The sequence below is a fragment of the Megascapheus bottae genome, chromosome 5, assembly GCF_031878675.1.
Source record: "Megascapheus bottae isolate mThoBot1 chromosome 5, mThoBot2.hap1, whole genome shotgun sequence".
Taxonomy (NCBI): Eukaryota; Metazoa; Chordata; class Mammalia; order Rodentia; family Geomyidae; genus Megascapheus; species Megascapheus bottae.
In genome coordinates this window covers 49,109,277-49,131,918 of record NC_143513.1, presented here as the reverse complement: position 1 = coordinate 49,131,918, position 22,642 = coordinate 49,109,277, and the positions used below count along the sequence as shown (strand labels likewise).

The window sequence follows — 22,642 nt, the reverse complement described above, 5'->3', positions numbered from 1 at the left end:
GAGTACCACCTCGGGGCGTGGCCAGCGGCGGGCCCCGCCCCGTTCTGTGACGCACCGGGTGGCGCGCGGGCGGGTGGTGGGTGTGGAAGGGGGGGGTGGCACCGGCCTTAGTTGGAGACCTGGAGGCCGGGGCCGCCTCCCAACGCCCATCTGCCGGCTTCTCTGGCTCCATCTCTTCGGAGGAGCGGCGGCGACCTCGGCCTCCAGTGTCCGCGGCGGAGTGAAGCGGAGCCACAGCAGCCGCCGCCGCCGCGATGGTGTTACTGGGTTTCCTGCAGGCGGGAGGGTCGGTGCTGGAGCAGGCGATGGAGCAGGTGACAGGCGGCAACCTGCTCTCCACGCTGCTGGTCGCCTGCGCCTTCACGCTCAGCCTGGTCTACGTGTTCCGCCTCGCTGTCGGCCACATGGTCCCGCTGCCCCCCGGGGCGGTAAGTTGCACCCGCCGGGGTCCGGGCGCGCAGGGCGGCGGCCTGGGTGGCCGAAGGGCTGGCACGGACCCCGGCTTCCGGGCTGCTGGCGGGGGCTCGGAGACCGGAGCAGTAGCTGGTGACGCAGGTGCCGCCGGCGGCGCCCGCAACCGGGCTTGGGACGTGGGGGGGGAGAGGCCGGGGCGACTCTAGTCCAGCCGCTGGTGGAACCCACCGCCGCGGTCTTTGCAGGCCTCGCCGACTGCCAGTATCGCAATGACCAGCACGGTCCCCAGGCCCGGGGAGTCCTCGGGGTCGTGCCGGAGAGTCGCGAAGCTGAGCGATGGTTGTGACCGCTCCGGCCGCCCTTTGCACCCGGCCGGAGGCGAGCCTGCTGAGCGCTTGTGGTGACTGGTGACAGGGATGGCTGTGGCCCTGGTGGCCTTTGTGGGGGTGGCGGGTCCTGCAGCCGAGGTCCTCGCCGTGGTCCCCAGCGCGCTTCGATGGTCCTGTTGGTCATCAATCTGGAGCCCACTCGTGTGGGTTAGTGTTCTGGGGGCTTTATCGTTGTCCCTAGTGGCGATTTATATCAGGATCAAGGTGGAAGCTGGATGAGTTCAGTTTAAGAGTTGTGACTTGATAATTGCTTTCATATGATGTGCTTAAAGTAACCGTTTCTGTCATTTGGCAGCTGGCTTCAAATTTCCCAAATGTATTTGATGAATGAACGTACACTTACTCGAGGCAGCTTTTGAAAAGTGCCCTTCAAAAACGAACAAATGGAACACGCAAAAGTTTTTTTTGTATTTAGCACCAAGTTCTGACCAAGTAGCTTTGACAGCAATTTTTGTTTGATTCATAACAGACACAAGGCAGAATTAGTATTTTTCCTACACATGAGGTTTTGTGTTTTGTTTTTTTTAAATCATTGGAAAGACATTGGAAACCTTTCCTGTTTGAAGTTATTTTCTTCTATTATCTGAAGAGTGTTGGGAGGTTGAGACCACCAAAAATCTGAGAAATGTCACTCCCATAATTACAAGTTTAGTTTCTCAGGAGTCTGAGTCTTGTAATCTGTGCTGATTTTATGATGATTCTTGTTAGAGTTGATCTACTCTCTTTAAAAATCGATGGATCTAGTTCATTTGCAGTGAGATAAACATGTAGATTGTAAATGTTGCTTAAATAATTCCCTTATTTGAATACCTCATTTTTGTTCAGCTTTTTTTTTAATCCTTTTATTTCAGATTGCAGTGGTGTAATATTTAAAATTGAGGTAAAAGTAAGTCTAAAATTATTTCAAAATATTAAATATATACTTATAAATCTTAGCCAGGTGAGGTCTGAGGATCATGGTTCAAAGCCAGCCTGGGCACTAAAGAATGTGAGACTCTTATCTCCAAAATCACTAGAAAACAGGAAATGGTGCTGTGATCCAAGGCCTAGAGTTCAAGCCCTATAACCCCCACAAAAATAAATAAATAAAATAAAAATATTCTTGCAAATCTTTTAGAGGACAAATAAAAGTCAGTACTACAGAAGATTAGAGACAATGGTTAAAGAATAAGTATACTTCTTTTTTTTTTTTTTTTTTTTTGCCAGTCCTGGGCGTAAGCTCAGGGCCTGAGCACTGTCCTTGGACTTTTCTCAAGGCTAGAGCTCTGCCACTTGAGCCTTAGTACCACTTCCGGCTTTTTCTAAGTATGTGGTACTGAGGAATCGAACCCGGGTCTTCATGCATGCTAGGCAAGCACTCTACCACTAGGCCAAACTCCTGGGCCCAGAATAAGTATATTTCTAAGGATATATATGTATATGATGATGCTAAAGCAATTCCTAGTGAAAAAAATCCATACCATTATAGTCCTAAATGGATATATTTTTGTTTTATATTTATAATTGTACAGTGTAGTTTATTCTCATATGTTTTGATCATGTTTACCTCTTCTATTGCCCTGTCCCCCCTTTTTTTTTAACAATTTTATTATGCTTATTACTCTTTTGATACATACATAAAATGTACTTTGACCATATTCAACTCCCTCCCCCCATGACCTTTTTCTTTCATCTACCCCTGCTGGTGACCCTTTCCAAAGCACTTTTACAAAATTCATATCTTTTTGTTTTATTTTGATTTTTTAGTTTTTAAGTCTACATAGTAGAGATGCTATATTTGTTTTTTTCTGAGTCTGTTTCATGATAATCTCTCCTCTATTTTCTTCCTGATGACCAAGATTTCATTCTTTGTGGCTAAGCAATAGAATAATATTTTATTGTATTGTTACTTTTTCTCCTCCCTTCTACCCTCCAGGGCCTGGGCACTATCCCTGAGCTCTTTTGTTCAAGGCTAGTACTCTACACTTTTGAGCCTTAGCACCATTTCCTATTTTCTGGTGTCTTATTGGAGATAAGTATCTCATGGTCTTTCTCACCTGGGCTGGCTTTTGAACCAAGATCCTCAGATCTCAGCCTCCTGAGTAGCTAGGATTACAGGCATGAGCCATCAGTGTCAGGCTTTGAATTACATTTTTTTATTCATTCATCTGTTCTTGGGAACCTAGACTGATTCCATAGTTCAGCTGTTATAATCCCTCATTTTTAGACAAAATTTTGGGACTAGAATTGGCCTTGGTAGTAGAAGTGATAATATTGGTTTCTTCCCTTGCAGACCCTCTTCTAGATTGACTAGATCCACCATTAGTATTAGACATACTTGACACTTTTTTTTTATAAAGTCCCAGAGCCTGTTTGTCTAGTTATTTATCTTGCAGATCATCTTCACAGATTTTATTCCTTTTCACTTTTCTTCGGAGATATTGTCAGTTTGGCTGTTCTTGTTACCTTTGATGCTTCACTTTTTGATAAACTTATTTTTGTATTAATGGCTAATTTTATTTAATTGTGTGTTCACTCATGCAACTAATCTGAGTTTTTATCTTCAAATGAAGTGGGAACTGAAATATCTATCCTTTTTTTCTCTTACAGAAAAGTCCACCATACATTTTTTCTCCAATTCCATTTCTTGGGCATGCCATAGCATTTGGGAAAAGTCCAATTGAATTCCTAGAAAATGCATATGAGAAGGTATGTTTTACAAATAGACTCCCTCCAAAAACACAAGCCACAACATAAAAAGCGATATTTAGATTTAGACAAATGATTTTCAAACTTTCCTGTGAAGTAGTAGAGCAGTTTGGAAAAATTGTATTCTACTGACAGTAGAAAAAAAAAAACCATAATATATAGAGAGAGGCAAAGGCCTTATAGATCCCTTTAGTTTCTTCCAGTATCTTAGGATTGTTCTACATTTTATTTTCATGGATTATGCTTAAGATTGATTGAACCGATACCTTGGTATTTCCCGACTCCCCCCAGTCCTGGGGCTTGAACTCAGGGTCTGAGCACTGTCCTAGAGCTTTTTCCAGGCTAGCATTCTACCACTTGAGCCACAGCACCATGTCTAGCTTTTTCTATGTATGTGGTACCAAGGAATTGAACCCAGCTTTTTGTGCATGCTAGGCAAGCACTCTACCATTAGGCAGACTCCCAGTCCATGAACTGATACCTTGTTAACCATGAATTTCAAAATTTGTAGACCTGTTATGTCCATTTTCCATGACTTCACTTGCCACTTGGATTGGTTTATATGATATCATGGGATCATGGGCCCAGGAATCTCTGATCTTTTTTGAGATTTCCTGTTTGTTCAGCTGTCACCTTATTTTAGGTCATATCTTCTGATTTGCTTGTACACCTCCTTGGATTATAGCCATTCTTAGACATTACTAGTTCATGTTCCCATTTACTTTGTTTCTGATCTAGCAGACTTCTTTCTGGCTTTCCTGCCTTTTTTACTTTGGGTCTTTGGTCCCTCATTTCAGTTATAGTCTTGTAAACAACTCCTTCCCTTGTCCCTGGATCTTTTTACTATGCTTATCTGGCTAAACACTGTCTGTGGAAAGAGTTACTTATTTTCTCCTTCTTTGTGCTAGATTGCTTCCTTCCTAATGCCATGAGTACTTAGCTTACATGAAATTTTATATTGCTCAACAATTCTATAATGTTCTTGTGATTGACTTTCCCATTCACCAGAATGACTGGCTCAAACCTTTTATAAACTTCTGAGTCTTTCTACTTGTCCACCAAAGCAGATGATTTATGCCTCCTAATTAAAAGGTGATTGAAAAGCCTCCAATGAAATTGGGAGAGTAGCCTAGTAGTAGAATGCTTGCCTAGCACACATGAAGCCCTGGGTTCGATTCGTTGGTATCACATACACAGAAAAAACAGAAGTGGTGCTGTGTCGCAAGTGGCAGAGTGCTAGCCTTGAGCAAAATGTGTCCAAGGACAGTGCCCAGGCTCTCAGTTCAAGCCCCAGGATTGGGGGGAAAAAAGCCTCCAAGTTGAGAGCTAGCAGCTCATGCCTGTAATCCTAGCTATTCAGGAGGCTGAGATCTGAGGATCTCTGCTTGACAACTCTACACACTCTCCACCCCCGCCAATTCCCTCCCACGCACACCAGGAATACCTCTGAGACTCCTTCTTTCCAGTTTGTCATTAAAAAGTCATAGTTGAGCTGCGGGTCAAATAGTGCTAGCCTTGGGCATGAAAGTTCAAGTGCAGCATTCAGGCCCTGAATTCTCTATTCATTGCCAGTTCTGCAGAGTCTATATCCAAAATAACAATTTTTGCTCCTCTTATATACCTCCCTATGTCACTAATACCTGTCAGGTGTTGGTTTCTGCAGTAGGTTCTGATTCATACTGTGACATTCCTTCCTCATATTTTGCGTAGATTAATATGTATATTCATCCACATACATAAATGTGTAGGTAGTGTCCTCACCACCTAATTAAAAATTCACCCAGTTTCTCATGCTTGCAAGGAAAAACCTTCATATGGTTTATCAGGCTCTATATGTCTATGTTGTGCCTGACTCTGGACTCCCATCTCCTCTCATCTTTCCCTCTCACCTTTAGGCCTTGTGCACACTTAACTATTACACTTTGCTTTCACTCTGAGTCCTGGTGTCTTTTCCTCTTTAGGTCTCCCTTTTACCTTTTCTCATCTGGGTTTCTTTTCTTGTGTAATACTTGTTTGCATTTGGCATCTAACTTTTCTTAATGTAATTATTTGACTGTAGCTTTTCTAATAGACAAAGGCTTCATGAATTAGGGACAGTCCGTTTATTTATAGTTCTATCCCAGAACCTAGTGTTTAATAATAACTATAGTCTTACTGAAGCATTTAACATGTAACAGAATTATCAGTAATAACAAAAAATGAAATCAGTATTGGTGAGGTGGCAAGTAAAACACTAATTATCGAGTAGTTTTCTGGTACCCTCAAATAACAAATACTGGAGAAAAGGCCTTAATGTTTGGTTGCTCCTGTATATCCATTCTTTTATTTATGAGAGTAGCAGGGTTTAAATGCGGGCTTCATGCTTGCTAGACATGAGTACTCTATTACTTGAGCCATGCTTCCATTACAACTGCATTTATTTTTATACAAGGAAAGAAAGTATATTGCCTAAGCCGCGCACAGTAGCTCATGCCTGTAATCCTAACTACTCAGGAGGCTGAAATCTGAGGATTGAGGTTCAAAGCCAGCCCAGGAACTAAAGAACTCCAGACTTTTTTTTTGCCAGTCCTGGGCTTGAGCTCAGGGCCTGAGCACTGTCCTTGGTATTTCTCAAGGCTAGAGCTCTACCGCTTGAGCCTCAGCACCACTTCCAGCTTTTTTCTATGTATGTGGTACCGAGGAATCGAACCCGGGTCTTCGTGCATGCTAGGCAAGCACTCTACCACTAGGCCAAACTCGAGACTCTTATGTCCAATTAACCACTAGAAAACGGGAAGTGGAGCAGAGGCTCAAGGGGTAGGGTGGTAGCCTTGAGCTGAAGAGCTCAGGGACAGCGCCCAGGCCCAGAGTACAAGCCCCATGACCCACAAAAAAAGAATAAAAGAAAAAAGATATTGCCTAAGTTCTCAGGAGTGTTCATTACAGAATTTTATAGGGGAAAAAAACCTCAAAATCTTTGTAACATATTACCAACATGTCCCAATTATAATTGAACATTACAATTACAATTAGCTAAAGTAATATTGTCACGTCCAATTATAGAAAATACGATGTTTAATCAAAAGAATAGTGCAAATGAGAAAAGGAAGAACAAAATATTGTATTTATAGTACCTTTACAATTGGATGTACATAATTATAAATTTAAAGATTGAGGGGTATTGTAAGATGAAGAAATTTTTTTTATTTTTTTAATTTTATTTATTTACTTTTGTGGGTCATGGGGCTTGTTCTCTGAGCCTGGGTGCTGTCCCTGGGCCTGGGTATTGTTCCTGAGTTCTTCAGGGGTAGAGTAGCCTCTACCCCATGAGTCACAGCACCACTTTTGGTTTTCTAATGGTTAAGTGGAAATAAGAGTCTCAGGGTCTTTAGTGCCTGGCCTGGCTTTGAACCATGATCCTCAGATCTCAGCCTCCTGAGTAGCCAGGATTACAGGTCTGAGGCATTGGACCCAGCAGAATTTTTTTGTATGTATGTATGTATGTATGTATGTATGTATGTATGTATGTATGTATGTATCGTATGTATCTTCCTATTTTTTTTTTTTTTTTGCAAGTCCTGGGGCTTCAACTCAGGGCCTGGGCATTGTCTTTGGGCTTTCTCAAGGGTCGCACTCTAACACTTGAGCCACAGCTCTACTTCTGGCTTTTTCTGCCTATGTGGTACCAAGAAATCGAACCCATGGCTTTGTGCATGCTAGGCAAGCATACTACCAGTAGGCCACATTCCCAAAGGAATTTTTTTTTTTAAGATTTGAATGTCATGAACTTTTGCAACAAAGTATTTTGTAATTTAAGAAGTACCTTAGTATTGCATTTATTTATTTTTTATTTATTTATTTTTCTTAACCTCACTATGGGTTCTTTCTTTAGTATGGACCTGTATTTAGTTTTACCATGGTGGGCAAGACATTTACTTACCTTCTCGGGAGTGATGCTGCTGCACTACTTTTTAATAGTAAAAATGAAGACCTGAATGCAGAAGATGTCTACAGTCGCCTCACAACACCTGTGTTTGGAAAGGGAGTTGCATATGATGTGCCTAATGCGGTAGGTGATACTGTTACCTGGACATGGATGGCTCTGTACTAAACTAATTATAGCTAAATGTATATTATTAGACATTTATTGTGTATTGTAGAAATGATTTATGCTTTGGATCAATCCATCTGACAAACATTAAATGAATAAAACATTAAATAAATAAAACTGCAGGAAGATAAAAATAATGTGGCAGTATGGTGAATGCTTGGGAAATTTGATCAGCATTTGTACTGGGATGGGAAAACTGGAAAGCAACCTCCATACCAAAATGGTCCCTGGAGTTAGGAGTGGGAAAAGGGAACCTGAAGGGAGGCAGGAGGTAGGGCTGGGACTTCTTAGGACCTTGGTAACAGATACTTCATGCTACTTCATAATATAGAAGTGTCCCATGGGTAGTACAACTTAAAAAAATTCTTACTTTAATTTTCTTTTTTTTTTTTTTTTTTTTTTTTGCCAGTCCTGGGCTTGAGCTCAGGGCCTGAGCACTGTCCTTGGACTTTCTCAAGGCTAGAGCTCTACCACTTGAGCCTCAGCACCACTTCCGGCTTTTTTTTCTATATGTGGTACCGAGGAATCGAACCCGGGTCTTCATGCATGCTAGGCAAGCACTTTAACCACTAGGCCAAACTCCCGGCCCCTTACTTTAATTTTCTAAGTTGTTTTTTTTCATTTGCCAGTCCTGTCTTTGGGCTCAGGGCCTGAGCACTGTCCTTGGACTTTCTCAAGGGTAGAGCTCTACCACTCAAGCCTCAGCAACACTTCCAGCTTTTTTTCTATGTATGTGGTACCAAGGAATTGAACCCGGGTCTTCGTGCATGCTAGGCAAGCACTCTACCACTAGGCCAAACTCCCCGCCCTAATTTTCTAAGTTTTAAGATGTGTTTTTCTTTGTGTTACATTGTTAAAATAACCCACTGGGTCCTAGGAGAAAACTAAAAAGATATTTTAATATTATATTTTGTTAATTTTTGTTTTTCTTTTTAAGGTTTTCTTGGAACAGAAGAAAATGTTAAAAAGTGGCCTTAACATAGCCCACTTTAAACAGTATGTTTCAATAATTGAAAAAGAAACAAAGGAATATTTCCAAAGTTGGGGAGAAAGTGGAGAAAAAAGTAAGCAAAATATTTTGTACTTATCCTGTTCTTTTCTGTGATTAGAATCTAGAATATGTATGTATATATATACAAAGCCAAGCACAGTATTTTGAACTACCTTGGTTTTTGCGATGAACATGTCTGATTACAGTGGAGTTGTAAACAGAAATGCAGCCTGTGCCCTAGGCTGTAGTAACTATTGCCTCATAGGCAATAGTTTATAGCAGAAAGCATTACTGCATTACATTCTGGGTTTAGGTATCACTTTCTGTAAAGGGTCTAGACACCTGCTTTGAGTGTTAGTCTTCCTAATGGTGATATGTATGTTTTCCAACTATGAAACTAATGTGAACCTTAGAATATGTATTATGTAGGTATGTGTCTACATATATCATACATGCATACCTACATACATGTACATACATACGTACATACATACATAGAGGGTCTCACTTTATATCCTAAGCTCAACTTGAACTTGTATTCATTCTGACTCATCCTTCTGAGTACTGGAACTGTAGGCATATGCCACCATTCTCGTTAGAATTCCAATGAAATGCATGTATGATGAATACTTTTTTTCCCCCTCGTGGGGCTTGAACTCTGGACCTGGGAGCTATCCCTAAGCTCTTCAGCTCAAGGCCACTATTCTTCCCCTTGAGCTACAATGCCACTTCTGGTTTTCTGGTGATTAAGACTCTAACAGACTCCTAGAGCTGGCTTTGAACTGTGATCCTCAGATCTCAGCCTCTTGTGTAGCTAGGTATGAGGTGTGATAGATATTTTTAGCGTAAGAAGTCTGGTTAGAAGGCCAAATGAATTGACAGTTTACTGATGAATGTGGAAGAACAAGAAATAACTGGATAATTTTTATGACTTTTAATTAACAAAATGGCTTTTGCCTGCTACTTCTGTCTCTAATGCTGGGATATAGCAATTGGTGATTATATTTTTGTGTTGTATATGGCCAAGACTTCAATATTTTTCCTGATCTTCTTTATATGCCCTGGGGGAAAATCCAGCCTTTGGACTGCTTTGTATTGGGAAAGCATTCATTGGGGTTTAACTTTAGGACTTTGCACCAGCAGACAGGTCCTTTACCAGTTGAGCCATGCTCAAGCTCCTCTTTTTGTTATTTTTTGGATGGGTGTTTCACTTTTCTCACAGGTTGGCCTCTGACCATCTTCCTGCCTGTGACTATTGCATAGTTGGGAGGTTGGAACGACATGGGAGTACCATTCTGCCCGTTTTACTGGTTAAGATGGAAGTCTGGCTGGGATTAGAAGTGTGTATTGCCACATTTGGCCTGTCCTTAGAGGCTTTAAACAACCTTATTGGTTTTTAGTGTACTAAAAAGACCATACTATTTGTATTAGTGTACTGAAAAGCCATATTTATTTTTATTTTCAAGATGAAGAGTTTATAGAGATGCTTTTGTGGCCTCTATTTTGGCTGACAAAGGGGCATTGTACATCCCATAATTTTTTCTAGATTTTTTTGGGAGCAGTAGGAGTAGGATCTTTTCCTTCTTTCTGTATTTTTTAGTATTGGGGGTCGAATTCTGGGCCTTCTTCCACCACATTGCAATTTGAACTCTATCCCCTAGGCTCCCTCCTCTCCCCTTTTTGCTCCCACTTTTGAGATTTAGCCAGCAAAGATGTACTTGTCCTTTTTTTAATGGTTCATTTTTCTTCACAACTCCTGTATATCTTACAAAAATATTTCAAAAGACTTTGGGAAGTAGTAATAAGAATGATCCTTTTCCCCTTAGATGTATTTGAAGCTCTTTCCGAACTTATAATTTTAACCGCTAGCCATTGTTTGCATGGAAAGGAAATCAGAAGCCAACTTAATGAGAAGGTCGCCCAGCTGTATGCAGATCTGGATGGAGGTTTTAGCCACGCGGCCTGGCTTCTGCCAGGATGGCTGCCTCTGCCTAGTTTCAGGTATGGCTGAAGAAACTATTGCACTTGGTTATTTAACTTTGTCTAACTACTGTAATATTGGTTTGTTTTGCAAATTTGGGAACATTAGGAGTCCTCATTGTTTTATAAGAAATGAAGACAGATTTTCTTTAATGAGCTCATTTTTTTTGAATTGATTGAAAAGAGAAATTTGTTCTTTGTTCTAAGGTCTTAAAATTGCCATGCCACATATGGTTTCATAGTATGTACAATGTGAAACTTCTTTCTTTGGAATATTTATGCCTTCATTTAATTTTCTGTTGGTCAGCTTGGCAACTGTACTGCGCTTTCCTCAAGGACAGTGACCATCTCTCATACAAAGCAGTAGTACCCTTATTTGCTGTGGAGCTCCAAGTCCTGTGTGTTAATAGCCTTTTGCTAATAGCCTTTCATCTTTTTTTAAGTAAGAGCTGGGGTGGAGTTAATTGGTAGTTTTTTCACTTCTTTAATTTTGCTACTTAGTTGGAGATAACAGGTCTCCCAGATTTTTTTTTTTTATCCAGGCTGTCTTTGAACCTTGTGTTTCATATCTCAGCCTCCTGAGTAGCTAGAATTAATGTTTTGAGACACTAGTACCTGGCATTTTTTTTTTTTTTTTTTTTTTTGCCAGTCCTGGGCTTGAGCTCAGGGCCTGAGCACTATCCTTGGACTTTCTCAAGGCTAGAGCTCTACCACTTGAGCCTCAGCACCACTTCTGGCTTTTTTTCTATATGTGGTACTGAGGAATCGAACCCGGGTCTTCATGCATGCTAGGCAAGCACTTTAACCACTAGGCCAAACTCCCGGCCCTACCTGGCAGTTTTGCAGGTTTTTTTTTTTTCATTTTGTTTTTTTAAAAAAAAATCTATGGGGGCCGGGAGTTTGGCCTAGTGGTAGAGGGCTTACCTAGCATGCATGAAGACCTGGGTTCTATTCTTTGGTACCATATACGTAGAAGAAAGCTGGAAGTGGTGCTAAGGCTCAAGTGGTAGAGTGCTAAGCCTTGAGAAATTTCAAGGACAGTGCTTAGACCCTGACCCCAAGCCTAGGACTGACAAAAAAAAAAATAAAAATCGACAGCTTATGTGAGAACACCCAGCAGTGTTTGGTCCATAGTCAGTTTTCTGTAAATGTGTACCCCACCCTTTTTCCAGGTCACCTTCTCTTAGGTTAAGTTGGAATTCTTAGCTTGATATGGAAACTTAGTGTTTCCTTGGACAAACTGATTTACATATTCTTAGTATTTTTTGGTGCTGCATACTGAACCCAGTGCCCTGTGTATACTAAGGATGTTCTTTCATAACTATGTTTCCAGCCTTTCTTTCTTTCTTTCTTTCTTTCTTTCTTTCTTTCTTTCTTTCTTTCTTTCTTTCTTTCTTTCTTTCTTTTTTTTTGTCAGTTCTGGGGCTTGAACTCAGGGCCTGAGCACTGTCCTTGGACTTTCTCAAGGATAGCCCTCCACCACATGAGCCACAGCATCACATCTGACTTTTTTCTATGTATGTGGTACCAAGAAATCGAACCCGGGTCTTTGTACATGCTAGGCAGGCACTCTACCACTAGGCCAAACTCCTGGCCCCTCCGTTTACTTTCTTAAATAGGCCATGTGTTTTCTGGGCTTGGTTCCCACTGTTAACCCTGAATGCTTCCTTTCTGTACATATTCTCTGTTAATCCTCAATAACAGTCTTGTAAGGGAAACAGGGCAGGCATTCCTATTAGAGAGCTTGACTTAAGAGAGAGCTGGGTTTAAATGCCAGCTCCAGTGCTCAGAGCTACCTGTGAGTTTAGGATGACAGTATCTGTTTCAAATACTTGCTGCATAGTAAGCATCATGTTAAATGTGACATTTTGAGAGTTGAAGAAGTAATGTAATGTATTCACTACCTTAGGAATGTATGTCCTTTTTTTTTTTTTTTGGTCGGGGAAATGTATAGAAGGGTTACAGTTACATTCGTCAAGTTGTGGGTAAATTACTTCTCAAATATTGATATCCCTTCCCATGTTTTTGTCCCCCTTTCCTCCCCCACCCCTCCCAATCATCTTGTTTGCCCCCCTTCCTTTCCCTATTTCAAATAAACAAATAATATACCAGGTAACAAAGTCAGGTACAGTAACCACATGAGATTAACCACAGGGGAAAAGAAGAAAAAAGAAGTAACTATATGTAGTACATTGAGAAAAACAATCACAAAGAGAAACCTCTTGTTTCCATATACTAGAGTTCATTTTGTTTAGTCTCATGCTATATGACCATATGTACATAGCTTTTGAGCTATTGTGATCCTCTGCTAGAAGAATCCTAGATGTGTACTAATTATTACAAATGAGGGAAACCATGGGGCCTATGTTCCTTTGGATCTGGCTTACTTCACTTAATGGGATTTTTTCCAAGTTTTTCCATTTTTTTTCGGAATAGGGCGATGTCATTCTTTTTGATGGCAGCATAGAAAACAATTTCTAATAGATAGATGGAGAGATGCAACACTGCACATTGCCCTCACAATTGCAGTAATTCTGAGTAATTGAGTAGTTCTGAGTTTTGTCAGTAATTTTAGAGGCATTAAGATTAATGTTTTCAAAGAGAATTTGATCCAAAAAAAAAAGCATTATTCATATCTGGATGAGAGGTGGCTCACGCCTGTATTCCTAGCTACTCAGGAGGCTGAGATCTGAGGATCTCGGTTTAAAGCCAGTCTTATCTCCATTTAACTAGCAGAAAACCAGAAGTGGCATTGTGGCTCAAGGGCTAGCTTTGAGCTGAAGAGCTCAGGAAGAACCCCAGACCCAGAGTTCAAGTCCCATGACTGACCAAAAAAAAAGTATTATTCTTTTTTGAAAATCATTTATTTTTTAATTACAGACGCAGGGACAGAGCTCATCGAGAGATCAAGAATATTTTCTACAAGGCAATCCAGAAACGCAGGCAGTCAGCAGAGAAAATTGATGACATTCTCCAAACTTTACTGGATTCTACATACAAGTAAGAGCAGTTCAGAATACATATCAAGTTGAAGGAGGAAATTACTCAGTAAAGCACTGTTAAATAGTTAAAACTTAAGGTAGAAGGGGCCAGGAGTGTGGCCTAGTGGTACAATACTTGCCTAGCATGTAGAAAGCCCTGGGTTCGATTCTTTGGTACCATATACACCAAAAAAAATGGAAGTGGTGCCATGGCTAAAGGGTAGAGTGCTAACCTTGAGAATGCTCAAGGACAGTACTCAGGCCCTGAGTTCAAGCTCCAAGCCTGGCAGAAAAGAAATTAAAAAAAAAAAAAAAAGAAACTTAAGGTAGAAGTTATGATCTTTTTGAATTGATGGAACCGAGAATAGTGAAAAATGATATATAACTATGATTCTTTGTCTAAGAGTGGTGGTGTAGTGTAGATTGTTGACTGGCTGTGGGCTTCATTCCCTAGGGATGGGCGGCCTTTGACAGATGACGAAGTGGCAGGTATGCTTATTGGGCTGCTCTTGGCTGGTCAGCATACATCCTCAACTACCAGTGCCTGGATGGGCTTCTTTTTGGCCAGAGACAAAACACTTCAAGAAAAATGTTACCTAGAACAGAAAACCGTCTGTGGAGAGACTCTGCCTCCCTTAACTTATGACCAGGTTTGTTGAATTTTTCAGTTTCGTTGCTGTCTTTTATACTGTCCTTTATAAAGAGTCACTTTGGGATTTGTCTGTATATTTGAGCTTGTTAATAAACTTCTCTATTTTTTTAAAAACCCCATAACTTTTCCAGTGTGATTGCTTCTTTCCCTTGATGCTTTCTTTCTTTCTCTCTTTCTCTTTCTTTCTTTCTTTCTTTTTTCTTTCTTTCTTCCTTCCTTTCTTCCTTCCTTCCTTCCTTCCTTCCTTTCTTTCTTTCTTTCTTTTTTCTTTCTTTCATTCATTCATTTTTTTTAAGAGAGAGAGGTATGAGTCTTATACTTTCCTGCCTAAGCTAGCTTTGAACTATGATCCTCAGGTCTCAGCCTCTCCTGAGTAGCTATGATTACAGCTGTGGCTACCAGCACCCAGCTACTAAGTATTTAGATGTCACACAATTTTTGGTTAATTTACCTGGGTTTTGAAGAAGTTGACATTGGTGATTTTTGCAAATGTTCTTATTCTTTGAAAGAATGTTTTCTGTAAGTACTTACTGAACCATTCACAGTGGCTGCCACTCTTCCTGTCATCTTCCCTTTCCTCCCTGCGGGAGGCCCCCCCACCATGGATAGAAATGAATCATGATGAGCTCAGCTATCTTGAAGTAGTTCCCTCTGCACCTCTACCCAGAATGCATGCCAATCGTGTTCTAAGAAGTTAAAGTAATTTTTATACTATTCAAGTTAATTAAGTTAGTTAAAAAAAACCCTCAGGAGTATCTTTCTCTTTTTAGCTCAAGGACTTATATTTGCTTGATCGCTGCATAAAAGAAACCTTAAGACTTAGACCTCCTATAATGACTATGATGAGAATGGCCAAAACTCCTCAGGTGAGTGTCTTCTCTAAATTTACCTGTTCTGTGTCCTTGCTATTTATTAATCAAAGAAAGGAAAAAGTTTTGAAAGTAATTTTATTAGTGTGTATTAGTTTTCTTTATTTACTTTTTTATTCAAGGTCTCCTATATATCTTAGATTGGCCTGCAACTCACTATGTAGTCTGGGCTGGACTTGAACTTGGAATTGCCCTACCTCAGCCTCCTAAATGGTGGGAGTACAAGCATGTTCCCTCCCTATGGCCAAAGACAATTTTTTTTTTGGTGGGTCATGGGGCTTAAATTCGATCTGGGTGTTGTCCCTGAGCTCAAGGCTACTGCCCTTGAGCCAAGCCCCACTTTCTAGTGGTTCATTGGAAATAAGACTCTTAGGTCCTTTTGTGCTGGGACTGGCTTTGAACCTTAATCCTCAGATCTCAGCCTCCTGAGTTGGTAGGATTGCAGGTGTGAGCCACTGCGCCTGGCTCAAAGACAATTTTTTAAATTATAAAAGTTAAATCAGGCCAGGAGTTGGCCTACTGGTAGAGTGCTTGCCTAGCATGCATGAATACCGGGGTTTGATTCCTTGGTACCACATAGAAAAGTCCGAAATAGTGCTGTGGCTCAAGTGGTAGAGCACTAGCCTTGAGAAAGCCCAAGGGCAGTGCCCTGGCCCTGAGTTGAAGCCCAAAGCCTGGCCAAAAAAAAAAAAAAGTTATCACTTTGGAATAACTTAGTTTTCTTTTTGCTACATAACTTTTATAATTTTCATTAATCTTTTGTTTTTCAATTTTTAAAAGTTTTCTGAACTTTTCCAGAAGATAAATACATAGTATTATATAATTGCAGATATTGCATGTACCTAATGCTGATTATACTATTCATTTTCATTAAACAATAGGTTTTTGTTTTTTTTTTTTTGCCAGTCCTGGGCTTGAGCTCAGGGCCTGAGCATTGTCCTTGGACTTTCTCAAGGTTAGAGCTCTACCACTTGAGCCTCAGCACCACTTCTGGCTTATTTTCTATGTATGTGGTACCAAGGAATCGAACCTGGGCCTTTGTGCATGCTAGGCAAGCACTTTAACCACTAGGCCAAACTCCCAGCCCCAACAATAGGTTTTTTAAGAAATATATTTTTCTTGCTTTAGAAATTAGTTTTGTGTTGGAGAAGGAACTGCATGGAAAGTGTTTTTCTAGTTAGTATACATGAGATGTTGTTTGACCTCTAACGCTGGTTTATTAAAAAAAAGAAAGGTAAGTTGAAGATAGTGTTTTTTTGTTATAAACAATTGTTAACAGTAGGAATCATACACATCAGATCATAGAAAGCTCCGTGAATTTCTACTTCACCTCATGTGCATTATGAGTTTGGTTTGTATATTTCCTTCTAATTCATTGCTGACACACTTGCCAATCATTTTGCATTTAAAAAAAAAAAAGTATATCTGAGGCTGGGAGCATGGCCTAGTGGTAGAGTACTTGCTTAGTATGCATGAAGACCCAGGTTTCATTCCTTGGTATCACATGCATAGAAAAAACTGGAAGTGGTGCTGTGGTTCAGGTGGTAGAGCTCTAGCCTTGAGAAAGCTTTTCTGTCTATAGGTTAAGTGTATGAAGGCTCTCTTACATCATGTTGTGTTTATTTAGTAGCACATTTCAGTATTCTCTGATGAAATATGCTGCTTTCTTTTGTAGACGGTGGCAGGGTATACCATTCCTCCTGGACATCAGGTGTGTGTTTCTCCCACTGTCAATCATAGACTAAAAGACTCATGGATAGAACGTCTGGACTTCAATCCTGATCGCTACTTACAGGATAACCCCGCATCAGGAGAGAAGTTTGCCTATGTGCCATTTGGAGCTGGTAAGATGATTGCAGTTTGGGTTTGGACTGTCTGTTGCTGTCCAAATAATTAATGTGAACTTTATTTACAAACTTATTGGCACATATTTGTGTTTCTTCATAGGAGCATTCCATCATTGTTTGTAGAAGTTGAATCTTTGTAAATTAAAAAAATAATTCATTTATTCAAGGGAAAAAACTGTTCTGTGATTCCTTGTAATCCTCCATTTCCTTTTAACTTAGCTAGTTTTACTAGGTCTAATTTTTATAGTATACTCTTATTTTGCCTACTACTATTATTTAGAGATCTTTGTGAATTCTGTTGTAAAGAACCATTGGAGAGAGCAAAGGAAGGGGTGACATGTTCCAAAAAGAAATGGACTGGGAACCAGGCACAGTGGCCTGTAATCCTAGCTACTCAGGAGGCTGAGATTTGAGGATCACAGTTCAAAGTCAGCCCGGGCACTAAAAAGTCCATGAGACTCTTATTTCCAATTAATCATCAGAAAACCGGAAGTGGCTCTGTGGCTCAAGGGATAGGGTGGTAGCCCTGAGCTGAAGATCTCAGGGATGCAGCCAGGCTCAGAGTTCAAGTCCCACAACCAAAAAAAAAAGAAAAGAAAGAAAGAAAAAGAAATGTACTGGGGGCTGGGAATGTTCCTTAGTGATACAGTCGTTGCCTAATATGCTTGAAGCCCTGGATTGATTCCTCAATACCACATAAACAGAAAAGGAGGTGACACTGTGGCTCAAGTGATAGACTAGCCTGGAGCTAGGCCCGGAGTTCAAGCTTCAGGACTAGCAAAAAAAAAAAATCATTTTTTGACTTATGAGACTGTAACCCCACTGTATATCAACCTATTATAACAATTTAAACAACAATTTTAAAATAAAGAATTATTGGTATTTGCATACCATTTAACATTTAGGCACCTACTTCAGATTAAATATAACTTTACCAGCACTTCAGAAAACAGCAAAGGCTGCTTTTATAATTTTCTGGAGTCATTATTTTTGTTTTTTTGAATATCCTTATAAAACGTTTTTTTAAATTGCAGCAAGTTGTGAGTAGGTTTGCACACAAAAGTAAGTTCTCAAACATTTCCAGAAGTATTCTAAAATAAATCACAGAGACCAACAATTTCTCTATCAATTGCTACTCTACAGTTTTTATAACATCCGATAACTCTATCATGTTAGGAGAGTATAAAAACTTTTAAGAATTTTAGATCCATAGTTATAAAAATTTATTAATAACAAATTGCTTAAACATACTCTTTATACATAATTCTAAGATAGTCTCTGAAGCTATGTTTTCTTGGGTTTATTTTTGGCCAGGCCTGGGCTTTTGAACTCAGGGCTTGGGCACTGTCCTTGGGCTTTCTCAAGGCTAGAGCTCTACCACTTGAGCCTCAGCACCACTTCCACTTTTTTCTATGTATATGGTACCAAGGAATTGAACTGGGTCTTCATGCATGCTAGGCAAGCACTCTACCACTGGGCAAAACTACCAGCCCCAAAGCTATATTTTCTGCCTATGAGTACTTGAGTGAAGATAAAATGTTCTCTCAGCATTTTTTCTAGGGCTTCTATAACCTGTAATTACCACAAACTGGGTACCTTGAAATAGAAAATTTCTCTCCTAATTCTGGAAGCTGGTAGGCTGAAGTCAAGATCTTGGCAGTGCCATACTCTTGTTAAAGTCTCTAGGGAAAGAGTCCTTCTTTGGCTCTTCCTAATTTGATAACCATTGTCTTATAGCCGTACCATTGTAATCATGCTTCTGACTAGGCTCTTCTCCTTGTTGATATGTTTTCAGATGCCTATTAAGGACACCAGTCATTGAATCTAAGACCTACCTTTAGTTACTAACCTCATTTCTAAGTGTTCTGTTTGTAACATTTCTAACTGTTGGATTGGGATAGGAAAGTATAGATTAAATATATCCAGTTTCCTTCCTTTAATATATCCATATTAGGATATGGATATATCCATCCTTCCTTAATATATCCATATTAAATATATCTGGTTTCCTTCCTTTTTCCTTTTCCTCCCCTTTTCCCTCCCTCCTTTATTTTAACAGACTGGCTTTGTCACCCATGCCCTAATGCCTTGGCAGAATTACTTTACTATCAAGAAAAGCTGGAACTACAGGTGGTGCATGCCTTCACACCTAGCTTCAGCTATTCTTGCACTGTGAATGAAAACCATTCTTCTTTATGCTGTTTATCAACATATTGGTTCATATCATCCATTTTCATATGCTTTGTTAAGCCTTAATACTTATCAACTCTTCTGTTCAGTTAGAATACTTCTTCCTTGTTGCTAAAATTAATATAAAAATACCCCTTTCTCTCTCTCATCTTTACAAGAATAAGCAAGAGGGTTGATCTGCTTAAAGTATAGTATATACATTGTGAAATAGCATAGGGAAATCTCTTTTGTTTTTTCTCTGCCAGGACCTGGCAGAGAACTGAACTCAGAAGCTGGGCACTGTCCCTGAGCCTTGTGCTCAGGGTTAATGCTCTAGCACCACTGCCAGCTTTTTCTGGGTAGCTTATTGGAGATAAGAGTTTCTCAGACTTTTCTGCATGGGCTGGCTTTGAACTGCGATCCTCAGATCTCAGCTTCCTGAGTGACTAGGATTACAGGTGTGAGCCATCAGTGCCCAGTGGTGGAGCCTCGTTTAACAACACACCCTAACAAAATGAATGAGAGGAATGTAAAACAGGTTCTGCCCAAAGTAGATTGGGGGGTGGTGGCGAGGGTGTACAGAGAAGATGAGGGTAAATATAGTAAAACTACTTCATGAATGAATGAATGAGATTAATCTGATCAAAACATGTCAAAGTGAAAATCCTTTTTTTTTTTCTTTGCCAGTCCTGTCTTTGGGCTCAGGGCCTGAGCACTGTCCTTGGACTTTCTCAAGGCTAGAGCTCTACTTACCACTTGAGCCTCAGCACCACTTCCAGCTTTTTTCTATGTATGTGGTACTGAGGAATTGAACCCCAGTCTTCATGCATGCTAGGCAAGCACTCTACCACTAGGCCAAACTCCTGGCCCATGGTATTGATTTTTAAAAATTGTATTTTATTGTCAGGGTAATGTATAGAGGAGTTAGTTACATTTGTCCAGGTATTGGGTACATTACTTCTCAAACAATGATACCCCTTATGTTTTTGTCCCCCTTTCCTCCCCCCCACCCCCTTCCAATCATGTTGTATTTACCCCTATTAAAACTGATGGATAAAAATCTTTTTTTTCTTCTTTTCAACAGGACGTCATCGTTGTATTGGGGAAAATTTTGCTTATGTTCAAATTAAGACAATTTGGTCGACTATGCTCCGTTTATATGAATTTGATCTCATTGATGGATATTTCCCCACTGTGAATTATACAACCATGATTCACACCCCTGAAAACCCAGTAATCCGTTACAAACGAAGATCAAAATGAAAAAGGCTGCAGGGAACTAACACGTGACACATCAGTGTAAAGATGCAAAGGCATTTGAAGAGAATGAAGTTGATGAAACAACTCTGTGTAAAGTTTTCTTGAGCGTGTAATTCTAAAAGCCAGTACAATTTGAAGGTTTTCTTAATCTCTATGATACTCTTAAGTGTAATGGCACTGAAACATTTTTCTAACAGTTTTGATACTATGTGTTTTAAGGATGTTGTGTTCATTAATACGAAAAATCTAGGGGGTCTAGGTAACTGACAGGTTTTAAATAGTAGTTTCCAGGTACCACATTTAAAAGCACAAATAGCTCTTGGTATAAAAGTCTAGTGAAATACTTCAAAAGGCCATAGTAATTCATTTACCTGCATAGTTTTTATGTATAAAGATGGGGGGTGGGTGGGAATAAATTGACAGTTAACGCCTTAGTTATGGGTGTAGTCTCTTGTTTTGGTAAAATAACACTAAGCAGTGGTGGATCTTTGCTGTAGAAAAATGGGTCCTTTGAAATTTTTATTTGAATTTTTTATATGAAATTAAGAGATCTAGGGTCATGCTTCTATAATCATATTTCCTAGAGGTAAAAATACATTAATACTAAATAGTCCTTATGTTCACAAGTCCACATTTGTGTCAAATTCCAAAATCAAATCTGCAGGGAATTTTATTTTTATTATTTGACTCAATGTAGTTTCCTACAATCTCACTAGAACCCAACTAGGAATATTTTATTACAAGTTCTGTTGGACAGTTAAACTAAGATTGAAGATCAGTTTGAAGATAAGGTATTGTGAAGCAAGATGCTTGGGAGATGCTATCACTGATCTTATTCTGTGTTCAAGAGTTGACCCTAACTCACAAATAACTGGGGCTTAACTATATGAGATACCTGTTACCTGTTACTAATAGATAAGGTATTGTTTTTCTGGCTGGGCCTAGTGGCCCACACCTTAACCCAACACTTGGGAGGTTGAGGCAAAAGGATCATGAGTTTGAGGCCAGCCTGGGCTACACAGCAAGACTCTGCCTCAAAATTTTTTTTTCCTCTCATGTATATTATAGTTCTGTTTGAGGTTAGAAGATTCGTGTTAAAACTAATTGTGAAGGCCATTATCTCTGCTGTTAAATAACATTTCACATTAAAATTCTTTTGTGAAAAATAGTTTGTTTCATGAATCTAATGTTTACTTCATTGAATACCATTCAGGGAATAGGAAAATGGATGGGGAAAATTTCATCTTTATTTGCACTAACTTTGAATTGTAATTTAATATTTCCTTCACTTAAAACTGAGGTAACAAATCACACTGTCTTAGTGTAGTGCCTTTCAAATCTGTCAGTAGAAATCACAACTATTTTCACAACAAATTGTAGATAATACAGATTTCTTGAAGATCTTTTGCTTGCTTTTGATGTCATCACTGTGTTGAAGTTTATATAGTAATTTTGTCTATGGGTAGATCGTATTTAATGATTCAATTATAAGTATATTAAGTTAAGAAAATTAACTATGTAGTTGCGTTGGCATTATTTTGAGGTGGGAAGTGCTAAGGGTTTAGCCCTTGTGTATTCGAGGCATGTACTAGACCTTAACAGATGTAGGTGTTGTACACATTTAGATGATGTGCATGAATATCAGGATTGTGGAGACCAAAGAGAAGAAAATCTGATGGTCAAACTGGCAGTGAACTGGTTGCAGTCCACTTGCCCACCTGCTTTTCTTCTCCCCCTGGCTCTACAGCAGGCAACCATGTTTGCTGTGAAAACCTTTCTGCCTATGACTGCTCCTTCAGCTGTTTTACTTTGCTGTTTCTAGAATTCCTCTTACTGGAGACTAACTGCTGCACAGGAAATAAGTATTTGCAATTACCAAGAATGTACAATTTGTCACCAGGCATATTGTGTTAATATAACCACAGGACAGGAAATAAGAAAAATCTTCTAAATGTAAGCAACAAATAGAACTGAAGTTTATAGGAAAAACTAGACAAAAGTAATACTGGTCTGGGCCCATAATCCTAGTTACTTGAGAGGGGAGATTGGAAAAGTCATAGTTTGAGGGCAAACCGCTCACAACACCTCATTTCATCAATTAGCTCAGTATGATGGTCCATACGCAGTCACCCCAACTACTTAGGAAGTACAAATACAAGGATTGTGGTGTAGGAAGAAATTGAAACCCTCATCACAAAAATAAACAGGGCTCCCTTGGTTATCTCATAGTGTTACAGTATTTTACCTTGTTATCTGATATGATGTATATATGCTTATTTGGTTATTTGAAATAGGATAGGGAAGGGGGGCAG

At 39.7% G+C, this 22,642-nt stretch overlaps 1 protein-coding gene across 2 annotated transcripts; it reads left to right on the top strand.

Annotated features, from left to right (window-relative positions):
* Positions 1 to 170: 170 nt before the first annotated feature.
* On the top strand, positions 171 to 21,498 carry LOC150063356 (lanosterol 14-alpha demethylase). Of its 2 annotated transcripts, XM_090333088.1 has the most exons (10): positions 171 to 428; positions 3,393 to 3,491; positions 7,363 to 7,539; positions 8,519 to 8,645; positions 10,399 to 10,573; positions 13,433 to 13,552; positions 13,988 to 14,183; positions 14,956 to 15,051; positions 16,730 to 16,898; positions 20,155 to 21,498. In XM_090333088.1, exons 1-10 carry the CDS (start codon positions 255 to 257, stop codon positions 20,331 to 20,333), a joined length of 1,512 nt encoding a protein of 503 aa, XP_090189214.1. In that variant the 5' UTR covers positions 171 to 254; the 3' UTR covers positions 20,334 to 21,498. The 2 variants fall into 2 exon arrangements, with proteins under 2 accessions (XP_090189214.1, XP_090189215.1); XM_090333089.1 differs by lacking the exon at positions 3,393 to 3,491.
* Positions 21,499 to 22,642: the final 1,144 nt, after the last annotated feature.

Excerpts from the sequence above, each read along its gene's own strand:
- LOC150063356 (XM_090333088.1), top strand. The coding sequence starts at position 255 with ATGGTGTTACTGGGTTTCCTGCAGGCGGGAGGGTCGGTGCTGGAGCAG. Across the intron at positions 13,553-13,987 it reads TTACTGGATTCTACATACAA|GGATGGGCGGCCTTTGACAG; the intron begins GTAAGAGCAGTT and ends TTCATTCCCTAG. Across the intron at positions 14,184-14,955 it reads CTCCCTTAACTTATGACCAG|CTCAAGGACTTATATTTGCT; the intron begins GTTTGTTGAATT and ends TTCTCTTTTTAG.